The sequence below is a fragment of the Myotis lucifugus genome, unplaced genomic scaffold (genome assembly GCF_000147115.1).
Source record: "Myotis lucifugus unplaced genomic scaffold, Myoluc2.0 scaffold_162, whole genome shotgun sequence".
Lineage (NCBI taxonomy): Eukaryota > Metazoa > Chordata > Mammalia > Chiroptera > Vespertilionidae > Myotis > Myotis lucifugus.
In genome coordinates, this window is record NW_005871210.1 from 1,988,109 (window position 1) to 2,003,514 (window position 15,406).

The window sequence follows — 15,406 nt, forward strand, 5'->3', positions numbered from 1 at the left end:
CCGCCCCCCTAGGACCGACAAGGGGACAAGGCGCCCACCGCCGGCCGCGGGCGGGCTCGGCGAAGGGACCGGCCGCGCAGCGCCCCCCCCACCCCCGCTCCCACCCCGTGGGTCGGAGCCCGAGTCGCGCCCGCCTTCCCCGGGACGCCCAGCCGAAGCGGCGGGAGCCAGGAGAGCCCGCGCGGGAGAAGAGGGAGGAGAAACTTTGCCTTTTATTGTTGTTTTAGTCCTTAAGTGCCAGGAACTCTGTTGGGAGGAAAAATGTCCTTCTTCAATTTCCGTAAGATCTTCAAGTTGGGGAGCGAGAAGAAGAAGAAGCAGTACGAACATGTGAAGAGGGACCTGAACCCTGAGGAGTTTTGGGAAATTATAGGAGAATTGGGCGACGGAGCCTTTGGGAAAGTGTACAAGGTAAGAGGGAGAAAACGGGAAGTTGCTCTTGTGAGAGAAAACAGCCGCGGTCCTGGAGCGGCGCGAGGACCCCCCCCTGCTCCCCCCTTCCCCGCCCCTTGTCCCTTTCCTGTCTCTTGCCCATCCTTTGACTTCGGAAACGTACATCGGAACTTTATCCAGGCTGTCATCCAAGGAGCAGCCGAGACACTGGGGTTTAAGGTTGAACTTTAAAGAGTGATTGCTAAAGGGAGGTGGGGTTATTCTACGGGCTGCTCTGTCAAACTTTAAAGGAAGTGGGGGGAGCTCTTTAAAGCAGGGATCAGGTTGTGGCCTTCAAAGCATTTTAAATCCATACTTATTATAGAAACTCATTATACTTTTCAGTGGCTTTCTATTTGTCCACTAGCTGTTTGCAATCATGTGTATGATTGCACTAAACCAGTCTCTTTTTTAGAGTCAGGGCATATGCTTGGTTGTGTCTATAGGGAGTACATAACCTACGTCTTGGGGCGAGAGCACAGTGATTGCTACTCGCACCCTATTCCTGAATTGGTTGCTTCACAACGAACTATAAAATGGAGTGGAATTTCTGATAGAAAATTTCCAGAAGAAAATCTGCATTTAGTACTAGTTGCAGAGGAAGCATTGACTGGAAGTCAATACCAGTGCTTAAGAAATTAAAAACAACACACTTTATGTATGTATGTATGTATGTATGTATGTATGTTTCAGTAGAAAGAGTCTTGATGTTTCAACCTGAAGGCATTAGTGTGTTAGCTGTTTACTACCCCATCAGGGTATATGAATGATGTCATTAGAATATTTTCATCCTGAAGGGTGAGGTTTTTATGAGACACAGGTTTGGGGGAAAGATCCACGTGAAAACAAAGAACTAATGTTGATACAGGTTTTTTTGCGGTTTTTAAAGCACTTTCACATAATTCGGCCCACGAAAGTCCGGTGAGGTAGACAGGTCGGTGGTATCTACATTTCACAGATGAGGACACCGAGAGTCAGAAATTGTTCAAAGTCACACAAGTCAGATTTAGTCCGTCTCACAGTTTAGATTTGAACTCAGGTTTTCTGACCCCATATGTACTGTTGTTTTTTACTTGGATGTCCATTGGTAAAAATGATAGAACTTCCCCCTCCTTTCTAAGCACCAGCACACCTCTGCCTTTGCTCTGCCTCAGATGCATCTCACAGCCCCTTGCCTTGCTCATTCTTTACTCAGGCTGAAACATACACTCTCTGTGTGCTTTCAGAACACATTCTTCACAAGGCGACTATGGCACTGTTACATGTTATAGTTAGCATGTTTATGTTTTTATGATAAAACCAGAGGCCAAAATTATGATAAACATTTGGGTTCATCAATTGCCTTAGCACATAGTGTATCTCTCTGTATTTGTTGAAATGAAAGAATGTATGTTACCTCATGTGAGTGCTATTGAAGCTATTGTATGCTGTGAAAGTTGGCAAAGTAAACTTCAGAGCTTGTGTGGAGGATAGAGAATGGGTTCCAAAGGGAGTTTACAGTTTAGATGTATGTAGGAAGGAAGGGCTTTTAGTGCGGTGGGAAGATCACTCTGGGGAATTGTGCTTTAGTGTTGGCTGTCACAAACCAGCTCTGGGGTCTTGGACAGAACACTTAACTTCTCTGGACCTCCATTTTCTTAGCTGGAGAATCATAGATTTCCCCAAACGTTTGTTTTGATTTCTTCACCTAGCAGAATTCTGAGTATGCAGTTATCTGGGCAAGGCAAAAATAAGTTACTCAAGGCACCTGGAATCCGGTGGTTAGAAGGTGGTAGGTGATTATAGGCAGTTTTCATGGTATAAGTGTTTTATTGAATAGAACATTGTAGTGTTAAAACACTAGCCCTGGAGTTGTACCATATCTTGGCTCCCTCAATAGCAGCCTGTGAGTTTGGACAAATTACTTAATCGTTTCATGTCTCACTTTTCCTGATCAGTAAGACCTGCTCTTAAATGTGTGAAAATTAAAGGAGATAGTAAATATAAGGCACATAAAAAGGGCTCAGTAAATGGTAGAAATTACTGTTATTATATTTAGAATTCAGGAGCAAACTATAGGATGGGACAGGAAAAGGGACCTATGAAAATAGTGAACCATTTTCTTATTTTCCCATGGCACAGAATGATTGTGTGGACATGCTAATGCTCTGGGATTTAATTATTTAATGACTCTTTCTGCAAAGTGTAACATATTTTTCTGTAGTGAGATATCAATTGAAAAATTTCTGAAAAATAAGAGACTCCATATAGTTGAAACACTATAAAATTGTCAAGGATAATTTTTATGGGCCTCATGACTATTTCAGTGTGATATTTGAAGAGCTTGAATCCTTTGTATCTTTTCATTTTACTGGTCTATGCTTCCAAGGCTCTGAGATTTTTTTCTTTTAAATTTTTTATTGAAAGTATTATATATGTCCCCCTCCTCCCCCATTGTCCTCTCCCAGCCAAATATTTAAAAGAAAATTTAAACTTATCTGACCCGTTTTTTTCTCTTTTTCCTGAAAGTTTCTGTTTTCCAAGATATGCTAGAAATTTTAAATTTATAAACTTCCTTCTGTGTGGGGGAAAAAGCTATTAAAACTTAGTATTGTATGAAGTAGAAAGCTATTTCTAAAATTGATTGTAACCATCATTTACTTATGGAAATTAGTAACTGTTATAAAGATTAAATTATAAACAGGCAATCATCTTGAGTACTTAGTTTATTTGAAACATTTTTCCATCATATACTTGTATTCTTTCTACTCAGTTCACTACACAAATCGGTCTTTCCTATTTTTAATCTATTTTCTATTTTTTTAAGTCTCTGACTTATCTATTTTCAGTTTTCTGTTTTTAATGTACTATTTGACATATAAATGAAAACATATATATCTCTTAAACTTTTTACTTTATTTATTATTTTTAATCCTTACCCGAGGATATTTTTCCATTGATTTTTAGAGAGAGTGGAAGAGAGAGGGAAAGACTGAGAAATAGCTATGTGAGAGAAAACACATTGATTGGTTGCCTCCTGCATGAGCCCTGACCAGGACCCTGGTTGGGGAGGAGCCTGCAACCGAGGTTTATGCCCTTGACCGGAATTGGACCCAAGACCCTTATGTTACTCCTTTTTTTCCCATTAATAACAACAGAAATCCAAACATTAAAAAAAATCCAAACATGCTCTATCCACTGAGCCAAACGGGCTAAGGCTTATTTTTTATTTATTTACTAGAGGCCCAGTGCACGAAATTCATGCACTCAGGGGGGTAGGGGTCCCTCACCCCGGCCTGCGCCCTCGCAGTCTGGGAGCCCATGGGGGATGTCTGACTGCTGGCTTAGGAGCGGTCCTAAGCCGGCAGTTGGACATTCTTAATACTGCCACGGAAGCAGGAGAGGCTCCCACCACCGCCACTGCGCTCACCAGCAGTGAGCCTGGCTTAGGGCTTCTGGTTGAGCAGCGCTCCCCCTGTGGGTCAGTGCACGTCATAGTGACCAGTTGTTCAGCCATTTGGTTGATTTGCATATTAGCCTTTTATTATATAGGATTATTTTTTAAAATTTAAATTCCATTGTGTAGATGTACCACAGTTTTTTAATCCACTCATCTGCTGATGGGCACTTAGGCTGTTTCCAAATTTTAGCTATGGTAAATTGTGCTGCTATGAACTTAGGTGTGCATATATCTTTCTGATAGGTGTGTTCTGATTTCTTGGGATATATTCCTAGAAGTGGGATTACTGGGTCAAATGGGAGTTCCATTTTTAATTTTTTGAAGAATCTCCATACTGTTTTCCACAGTGGCTGCACCAGTCTGCATTCCCACCAGCAGTGCAAGAGGGTTCCTTTTTATCCACATCCTCGCTGGCACTTGTCATTTGTTGATTTGTTGATGATGGCCATTCTGACAGGTGTGAGATGGTGCCTCGTTGTTTTGATTTGCATGTCTTGGATTATTAATGACTTTGAGCATGTTTTCATATGTCTCTCAGCCTTCTATATGTCCTCTTTTGAAAAGTGTCTATTTAGGTTCTTTGCCCATTTTTTGATTGATTGTTTATCTTCCTTTTGTTAAGTTGTATGAATTCCCTATAAATGTTGGAGATTAAACTCTAATCGGATATAACATTGGCAAATATGTTCTCCCATGTAGTGGGCTCTCTTGTTGTTTTGTTGGTGGTTTCTTTTGCTGTGCAGAAGCTTTTTATTTTGATGTAGTCCCATTTGTTTATTTTCTCCTTAGTTTCCATTGTCTAGGGCTTATTTTTTTTTAATGTTTGGATTTCTGTTGTTATTAATGGGAAAAAAAGGAGTAACATAAAATTATGTATTGAATTGAAACTGACCTCCTGACTGTATACTGGATGAAAGTGATTATTTTTATGACACTGATGGGTGTACACCTTTAAAAATATAGGTAATTGGGCGTACAATTACCTAGAGCTGTAATTGTATTGAAAAGTATAGAAACACATGTACATTTATTAAATAATTATAATATGATAATATTAATCATCAGAGTCAAGGAATTCTGCCAGCACCCCAGAATTCCTCCCACCTTTCTTCTGAATTGACCTCTCTCCCTAAAGGAAAGCACTATCCTGTTTTTAAGTTATTCATTTCTTTGCTTTTCTTTATAGCTTACTAACTAGGTATGTAACCCTAAATATTATAATTTAGTTTTTTAAAGAATATATATTTTTATTGATTTTAGAGTGGAAGGGAGAGAGGGAGGGAAATAGAAACATCAATGATGAGAGAGAATCATTGATTGGCTGCCTCCTGCACGCCCCCTACTGGGGATGGAGCCTGACTGGGAATTGAACCTTGACCTCCTTGTTCACAGGTGGACACTCAACCCTTGAGCCATGCCAGCTGGGCTATAATTTGAACTTTATATGAATGGAATCATATTGAGTGTCTTGCCTCTTTCAAAATCAGCATTATATTTGTGAGGTACACCTTTGTTATCACCTAGAGCTGTAATTACTTCATTATTGCATAGAATTCCATTATATGGTTACTCTTAATGGTAAAGAATGGGTGTATCAGTTGTTTCCAGTTTTTGGCTTTTATACACAATACTGATGCATATATGCATGAGTTTCACTAAGACTTAACTCAGGAGTTGTATTGCTGGGTTATAGGGTAGTGTATCTTTAATTTTACTAGATGATGCCAACGTGTACCAAGTTACACTCTTACCAGCAGCATATGAGAATTTCCTTGCTCTGCATCCTTGACAACATTTGATATTGTCAAAATTTTTCAGTTTTGACAATCTAATGATATATATATATATATATATATATATATTTTTTTGGTGGTTTTAATTCATCTTCCTCCGACTACTAATTACTAATAAGTAATTCTTTTCATAGCTTTATTGGCAGATTGAATTTCTTCTTTTGGGTTCAGTTCTCTTGTTCATGTTCCTATTAGATGTCTTTCTCTTGTTTATTTGTGTATTGTGGATTTTAACCATTTTGTAAATCACTTTTCTACCTTGCCAGCTACTCACTTGTAGTTTTAACAATAATGGAGCACTAGAGGAAGGCTGTAAGGAGGTGGATGAAGAAAGAACTTTCACCTTTTTCTTTTTCTGTGGGCTTCCTGTCTGTTTTCCTGTTTCTATAACCATCATCCTAGTGGAAATTCTTCACCCAGCGACAGGAGTGGAATCCAGTTTGTAGTTTTTGCAACACTCACAGAGCTAGCCTCATCATAACCTTTCATAACACCAGCTCCAGTTGGCTGGCCCCCTCTTCCTCAAAAATTCCATAAGACCCCTCTTCCAAGTTCAGAGAGGCCAGCAGCAGCTGAGCAGCACTCTCCCCAGGGATCTGAGTTTCAGCTCTGCAGAACCTTCCCTGAGGGTTCCCGGATTGGAGAGGGTGCAGGCTGGGCTGAGGGGTCGCCCCCCTCCTGTGCATGAATTTCGTGCACTGGGCCTCTAGTATTAAAATGATGAGAGAAGGGCTTATGTTTCACTGGCTTATTTCTTCTGACTTAGGGAGGTGGTGAGTTCTAATTATTATTGGCTCAACTGTAGTATCTTTCTTAGAGATACAACTTAATGTTGTATTTTCACCAGTTATGACAGATTTCTTGATTTTAACATCTCTGAAATTGGAATATGTCCTTTATTGATTGATGCCTTGGTATTATTGTTGGCCGGGTAGGGGTCATGTTATATCTGTCATTGAACTTAGTTGTATCACTGGTGTTAGTTGCAATCCCTTGATGTTCAATTAATAAACTATTTAAGGACCTTTTGAAGAAAAAATCCTGGTTGTTACCTAAAAATCTTTTAGCACCTGTGGTAAGATAAACAAAGTAGTATCATTATAATTGCAAAATGGGAGACAGTGACTTCAAATAAAATTTTGGAGATAGTAGTTAATTTAATGGCCAGAGAATGATGTTGTGTGGACATTAGATAACTCAGTGAATAAGTGATTCAAAAGAGTAAAACTTCAATATATGAAGTATTTAATTATATATGAACCAGAATAATAGATATACAATAACAATTTTTGTCTAAATATGTCCAAAAGTTCTTAAAAAAGGTATATAAAAATTCTAAATGAAAAAGTGTTGATATAGTTTAATTGGAAGTTTTTCTTCCTTAGTGAAATATAAGATATCTTAAAAGACATTGGAGATTTGTTAAAATATGATAGCTGAGAATATTCTTCTAGATTGTAAATCAGTATGAAGTCTTTTTTAAAAAGAAATATTTTTATTGATTTCAGAGAGGAAGGGAGAGGGGAGAGAGAGAGAGCAACATCAATGATGAGAGAGAATCATTGATTGGCTGCTTTCTGCACACCCCCACTGGGGATCGAGCTTGCAACCCCCGCATGTGCCCTTGACTGGAATCGAACCCAGGACCCTTTAGTCCGCAGGCCAGCTCTCTATCCACTGAGCCAATCCAGCTATGGCTGAGTCAAACCAGCTAGGGCTGAAGACTTTTTTTTTTTAAAATATATTTCTTTATTGATTTCAGAAAGGGAGAAGGAGAGAGAGATAGAAACATCAATGATGAGAGAGAATCATTGATCGGCTGCCTCCTGCACCTCCCTACTAGGGATCGAGCCCGCAACCCAGGCATGTGCCCTTGGCTGGAATCAAACCTGAGACCCTTCAGTCCGCAGGCTGACACTTTATCCATTGAGCCAAGCTGGCTAGGGCTAGGGCTGAAGTCTTTTGTACAAAACATATTATTTGAATCCTAAACATTAGGGTTACTTAATTAGTAAGTAGTATTTTTGCCCCTATTTTTTTCTAAGGAAGTAAAACATAGCAATAATGTACTTAGAAAATGTTAAACAAAAGAGTTCACAGCTAAAAGTTACTTGAAAGAAAGGTTTTAATGAGCCAAGTGCTAGCCTGGAAAGGATCAGGCCTTGAGGCATGAAGTCTAAACCACCGGTAATGTGGCTAGATGGAAAAGTTAGCATGTTAGTACTGGCATTGATGGGCGCTTATGTACATTCTGTTTTGGGGAAGAAAGATGTAAGTTGTTTTGAAAGAATATACATTGGCTACAGGTAAGGGAGGGTGGGAAAAGGTGAACTGGGGGCAATTTTGTGATAGTTACACAATCTATAAGGAAGAAATATTTACTAGTGTTGTTTAGTTACTGGCAGCAGTCCTGAAAGTTCATGCATACTTGTCTAGTGGTTGTCTAGTAGACTCTGGAGATTGATTTAGAGCTCCAACACATATTCAGGAGTGAGAGCACTCTTTAGTTAGTTGGCCCACAACTATTAACTGGTTAATTGTTCCAATTTCTTTCTCTGACTCTCCTGTCCACTGTAATTTAATTTAGGACATACAGAATTTTTCTTTTGACAAAAAATTCCCATATACAGGCTGATACCTGTTTTGCTTATTCTTTTCTTCATTATTGCCAAGGTTAGATAATAGATCACTAAGAAATCTCCCACATACTGATTTTAAAATGCTTTATGGCTTCTGTAAAAATAATACATGTTCATTTTTAAAAGTTCAAACAATATGGTATGAAATACAGAAAAAGTCAAAAGCACCTGAAATTCCACCATCCTCACTAATGAAGTCTTTCTAGATATTTATGAAGCTATCCATATGTGAAAATAGATGTGTAGTTTCTGTAAAATTACATATCTCTCGTGTTTAATAAGTTGTGTTTTTTCCCAGTCACTGATGTCTTATGGCTACTATTCCATCTTAAGAAATATTAATTGGTTAGTCAATTCATTTTGGCTGTGTAATGTCTCATTGTAGAGTTATATTGAATAATTTAAGCAGGTTCTTGTGAATGGACATTTAGGTTGATTCATTTTTCTTACTGTAAATAGTACTTTGATGAATATTTTTACACATGCATATTTTTTATTTTATAAAATTACCTCCTTATGATCAATTCTTAAAAGTGGGATTTGGACTTTTATTTATAATTTGAAACACTTATTAGTAGCTTTTAAAAGTTTGGTATTTTTTTCTGTTTTTTTTTTTTTTTAAGTAATATATTTAGTTTTGCTGAAATGATAACATATAATATTGAAATGTTTTTTAAAAAACCTAATTAATATTTTAAGATCTGATTAAGATATGCACTTAGCATGGTGCATAGCATGCATTAATTAATATTTATGTTTAGGCTATCTTTCCAAAATAAGCATCCTATATAATAAAAGGCTAATATGCAAATTGACTAAACAATGGAATGACTGGTCGCTATTATGAGCACTGACCACCAGGGGGCAGATACTCAACGCAGGAGCTGCCTCCTGGTGGTCAGTGCGTTCCCACAGGGGGAGCGCCACTCAGCCAGAAGCTGGGCTCACGGCTGGCGAGCGCAGCGGTGGTGGTGGGAGCCTCTCCTACCTCTGTGGCACCTGCCCAGACAGGAGCTGCTGGGGCTCCTCACAGTAGGAGTCTGTCCTCTCTCCTCACGCAGAGGCAGTCCCTGCAGATGCGTGTTTCTCTGTGCGCCTCCTCGCTGATTTCACCTCTACTTCTTGGAATCACAATGGATCCAGGGAAGCTCTCACCCATAGTTTGGGTTCCTTGTTCTTTTGCAAGAGTTTTTTTATTCTAAACCTCAGAGTGAGGGCTCTCAGACTGTGAGAGGGCACAGGCTGGGCTGAGGAACCCCCTCCACCCCCAAGTGCATGAATTTTATGCACTGGGCCTCTAGGGTAAAAATAGAGACAAGCCACTAATGGGAGAAAATATTTGCAAAATATATCTGATAACCTACTATTCAAATATATAAAGAACTCTTAAAACTTAACTATTAGAAAACCAACAATCTGATTAAAAAAGGGCAAAAGATCTGGGCAGACATCTCACCAAAGATTTACAGATGGTCAGTGAGTACATTAAAAGATGCTCAATACCATATGTCATTAAAACAAGTAGATACCACTATACACCCATGTTAGAATGGTGAAAATCCAAAACATTGACAACACCAAATGCTGTCAAGAATGTGGCACAGTAGGAACTCTCATTCATTGCTGGTGGGAGTGAAAAATGGGAGACAGTTTGGCAGTTTCTTACACAACTAAACATTTTTACCATATGATCCAGTAATTGTGCTCCTTGGTATTTACCCAAAGGGGTTGAAAACTTATGTCCACACAAAAACCAGCACATGTATGTTTGTAGCAGCTTTATTCATAATTACTGAAACTTGGAAACAACCAAGATTCTTTCAGTAGGTGAATGGATAAATAAATTCGCACATCTATGTAATGAACTGTTATTTAGTGCTAAAAAAGAAATGAGTTGTCAGACCATGAAAAGACATGGAGGAACCTTAAACGTATGTTACTAAGTGAAAGAAGCCAATCTGAAAGGCTATATACTATGTGATTCCAACAAGATGACATTCTGGAAAAGCAAAACTATGGAGTGAAAGATCAGTGGCTGCCAGGGGTTATGAAGAAGGGAGGGATGAATAGGTAGTGCATAGAGGATTTTTAAGGCAGTGAAACTATTTTGTATAATATAGTGGTGGACACATGTCATACATTTGTCAAAATCGATTGATTGTACACCAAATGTAAACAGTGGTCCGTAAGTGATAATGATGTGTCAAGAGGCCATTAATTGTAACAGATGTACCATTCTGGTGCAGAATCTTGATAGTGGGGGAGGCTCTGCATGTGTAGAAGCAGGGAGTATATGGAAACTTTGTACTTTCTGCTCAACTTTGCTGTGAACCTAAAACTATTCTAAAAAATGAAGTTTATTAAAAATAAAATAAACAAATATGCATTGGGATATTTTTGATCTTACATTTTTAGGCCCAGAATAAAGAGACCAATGTTTTAGCTGCTGCAAAGGTGATTGACACCAAATCTGAAGAAGAACTTGAAGATTACATGGTTGAAATTGATATTTTAGCATCTTGTGATCACCCAAATATAGTCAAACTTCTAGATGCCTTCTATTATGAGAACAATCTTTGGGTAAGTATTTTCTGTTGATCTGTAGGAGTAGTCAAAATGAATTAATTGTCCTAAAGAGGTTTATAAGTTTTGAAAGCCTATTTTGTATATAACCTCTTTTGTTTAGTTACTTGTGTTGAGAGTTATCTGCGGATGAGAGGGTCATTGACAACACAATTACCCTTAGCTTCAACAGATACGGGGGTGGGCAAAAGCAGGTTTACATTTACTCATATGGAAAAAGACATGCAAGTTATGATTATTACAATAACTTTATTAACTCTGTGTTTTGCGACTCACAACTGTAAACCTACTTTGCCCACCCATGTATTCAGATGTGTATTTCAGATTGTACCATATTTCATGATTGTTTGACATTGGACTCAAATGGAGAAACTTGGTTAGAATATTAAATTTCCTAAACTATGAAATTAGCCTTCTCTTATTTTTTTAAATCTTAGCATTTACTTAAAAATTTTAAAAACTTCTTTTGTTTATAATTTTATTACCCTAATTTTTTTCTAAATCATGTAATAAATTATAAAATGCTTACTAGAAATGTTAAATATTTATCTTATAAAATCAGGCCCAGCTTTAGTACATGATATGAGTGGTTCAGGCTATATGTATAAATTATGTTCATTTTTAGAAAATATTAGACACAAATAGATATAAAAATTAATGTTTATTATAGTAACCAGTCTCTTGCTCTGCACCAACACTAATTTAATCAAGAGGGCTTTTTGAAATGGAGTTTTTCTCCTTGAAGGAAGAAGCAAAGTGTTATGACAGAAGAGTAGGTAGTACAAGTAATACCTGACTAGGAATCAAAGGCCTATATTTTTCGATCCTGGTGTTTCTAGGAGCTTAAAATCAATTAACTTTTATGAGTCTGTGTACTCATTATAGGATGAGTTAATGACCTACCCCCCAAATTATTTTTTAAATGATATAATGCATTTAAAAACAATTTGTAATTGGCAAGCATCTGTGAAAAATAAATTGTTATTGTTGTTATATAGAGGGAAAACAAAACAGGTATGTAATTTGTTAATATTTGTAATTTTAAAAAGTTATAGTTATTATTACTGTGATATCTTTTAATGTAGCTGATCAGGTCTCTTAAAAAATGTTTCCAGAGATTATAATAAAAATGAACTCCTAGACAATTTAAGAAAGAGATAAGATATTTATTCAACACTATTATAAAATAAAAAGTTGGACAACTGTGAAGGGACAGGTTAGTGGGAGAGGTAGACATTAATTAACCAAAGCAACATAGTCAAAATTACAACTGTGATAAGGGTTAAGAAGGAAAGGTATGTGTTGGTATGTACCAGGGAGGTCTGGGAAGGCATCCATCAGGAAGTGATAATTGAGCTAGGATCTGAAGGTTCTGTGTATATCGTGTGTGTGTTTTTTAACTTAAAGAAGTCTCTATTTTTTCCAGATTTATTAATAATACTACAAATACTACATTTGATCACTTAAATCACAATAGTTATCTTAAAAATGAAAATAATAAAACCATTCAGTAGTGATGAAATGGATATATAATACTACCCTGGCCCTGGCTGGGTTGCTCAGTTAGAGTATTGTCCCTATACATTAAGATAGCGGGTTTGATCCCCAGTCAAGGCACACACAAAAGACAACCAATGAATGCATAAATGGGTGGAAAAGTGGGTCCATGTTTCTCTCTCTCTCTCTGTCTCTCAAATCAATAAATTAAAAAAATACTGTCCTGATGAAAAATTCTATGCCTGGTTCTTTTAGAGAAGCAGGCACGCTAAAAATGGTGATTAACAAAAAAGCACATACTTTCAGAATGTGTTCTCTTTGTGCTTTCTCAAATGGTTATCATTAAGACTCAACACTTTTTTTTTATTGCTTAAAGTATTACAAAGAGTATTACATATGTCTCCTTTTTTTTTTTCCCCGCCCTTGACAATCCCCCAGCCTCCCCTACCCCCCAGTGTCTTATGTCCATTGGTTATGCTTATATGCATGCATACAAGTCCTTCGGTTGATCTCTTACCCCCCCCCCCCTCCTGGCCCCCAACCCTCCCCGGGCTTCCAGGTTGTATGTCGACAAAAACTCAACACTTTTAACCCTTTTATGGGGTAGCATAGGAATATTGCCCTAGTCCAGTTAATTTGACAGTTATTTTTTATCCCTTTTGCTAAATTGAAGAAAAAATACTCAAACTCAATGCTGTATTAAACACCTGCTTGTTTATTTGCCTGCAGATCCTCATTGAATTTTGTGCAGGTGGAGCAGTGGATGCTGTGATGCTTGGTAAATACCTTTTTTCCTTTACGTTCATATCTTAAATTATACTTAATAAAAATTGATGGATTTCAAACATTTATACATATATCTTATTGTTAGGTGAAGTTCAATCAGTTAAGAAATCAGCTTAATTATATTTTTATATTCTTAGACAATTGTAATAAAATTCTAAAATTAAATGAGTATAATATGTGAGGAAAGTAATGTAGATAATTCAGTTCTTCTAAAATAAATTCACTGTATAAGATCCTTGCCAATGATGGTAAAAGTAAGAGCCTGCTGACATGTTTTCACTGTGTAAAAATGCAGATTTGTTTACTTTTTCCTTACAGAACTTGAGCGACCATTAACTGAGTCCCAAATACAAGTAGTTTGTAAACAGACCTTAGAGGCATTGAACTACTTACATGATAATAAAATCATCCACAGAGATCTAAAGGCTGGCAACATTCTTTTTACCCTAGATGGAGATATTAAGTTGGGTAAGTTTATTTCCTTAAATAAGACATTTGAATTTGTGCTTTTTATCTTTCTTCATTTTTTTATTATGGTGAAATATACTTAACAAAATTTACCATTTAACCATTTTTAAGTGTACAATTCTGTACCATTAAGTTCATTCACATTGTTGTACAACTATCAGCACTATCTAAAACTTTTCATCTTCTCCAACTGAAACTCTTTAAACATTAGCTCCTCATTGCTCTCTCCCCAACAACCTCTGGCAACCACTGTTAACTTTTTCTTTCTATGAATTTGACAACTCTAGGTACCTCATATAAATGGAATCAGACAATATTTGTCCTTTCGTGTCTGGCTTATTTTACTTAGCATATCTTCAAGGTTCATCTATTTTGTAGCGTGTGTCAATTTCCTTCCTTTAAAAAGCTAAATAGTATTTTCTTATATGTACTAGTATATACCACATTTGGTTTATCCTTTCATCCATTGATGGACACTTTGGTTGCTTCTACCTTTTGGCTCTTGTGAATAATGCTACTATGGACATGGGTGTACAAATACCTGTTTGAGTCCTTGATTTCAATTCTTTGGGTATTCCAAAAGTGGAATTGCTGGATTATATGGTGATTCTGTGCTAATTTTTTTGAGGAACTACCATATAATTTTCCATAGTAGCACCATTTTACGTTCATATCAGCAATGCACAAGGATTCCAATTTCTCCACGTCCTTGCTAATATTTGTTACGGGTGTGGAGTGATAAAGGGTATGAATTTGTTTATCTGCTATTGCATTCCTCTTAATTTAGTCTTTTTTTCTAAATGATTTTTTATTTCTAATTTTCTCAAGTTTTGCCACCTCATTTCTGAGTTTTTGTAATTCTGACTTAATGTTATTCTTTTATGTCTTACCTCACTTAAGGATATATTTTATTGATTTAAAAAATATATATTTTTATTGATTTCAGAGAGGAAGGAAGAGGGAGAGAGAGAGAGAGAGAGAAACATCCATGATGAGAGAGAATCATTGATCGGCTGCCTCCCACAAGTCCCCCACTGGAGATCAAGCCCACAACCCGGGCATGTCCCCTTGACCAGAATCGAACCTTGGACCTTTCAGTTCTCAGGCCAACGCTCTACCCACAGAGCCAAACCGTCTAGGGCAGTGATGGCGAACCTATGACACGCGTGTCAGAGGTGACACGTGAACTCATTTTTTTGGTTGATTTTTCTTTGTTAAATGGCATTTAAATATATTAAATAAATATCAAAAATATAAATCTTTGTTTTACTATGGTTGCAAATATCAAAAAATTTCTATATGTGACACGGCACCAGAGTTAAGTTAGGGTTTTTCAAAATGCTGACACGCTGAGCTCAAAAGGTTTGCCATCACTGGTCTAGGGCTTGATTTTTTTTTTTTTTTAATAGAGAGGAATTGGGAGGGAAGAGAGAGAGGGACAGAGAGAGAGAGAGAGAGAGAGAGAAATGTTGATGTGAGAAACATTGATTGGTTGCCTCCCACATGCTCCCCAACTAGGGACCAAATCTGTTCCCTGACTGGGAATTGAACTCACAACCTTTTGGTGTACAGGACAACAACCAATTGAGCCACCCAGCTAGGATTGTCTTACATCATTTTTTGAAGTCTCGCAGCTCGTTTTGAAATAGTTATGTTATAATTTTGATTCATTTTTGGTGAATGTTTTTCTGTAAATGTATTAAAACCTTATTTGAATATAAGAATATACTGTTGTGTAAAATAATGTATACTTTAAAAAATAAGTATGT

General features: G+C 37.2%; 1 protein-coding gene across 3 annotated transcripts in view; it reads left to right on the forward strand.

Annotated features, from left to right (window-relative positions):
* Positions 1-23: 23 nt before the first annotated feature.
* SLK (STE20 like kinase) overlaps positions 24-15,406 on the forward strand; it is a 49,906-nt gene continuing 34,523 nt past the window's right edge. For all 3 annotated transcript variants that reach the window (XR_001349629.1, XM_006095930.2, XM_006095931.2), the window contains exons 1-4: positions 24-411; positions 10,719-10,883; positions 13,113-13,161; positions 13,488-13,637. Coding sequence is in view for 2 of the 3 variants with exons in the window: in XM_006095930.2 (XP_006095992.1) it covers positions 262-411; positions 10,719-10,883; positions 13,113-13,161; positions 13,488-13,637 (514 nt within the window). In the remaining variant the exon portion in view is untranslated. The remainder of the gene's footprint in view (positions 412-10,718; positions 10,884-13,112; positions 13,162-13,487; positions 13,638-15,406) is intronic.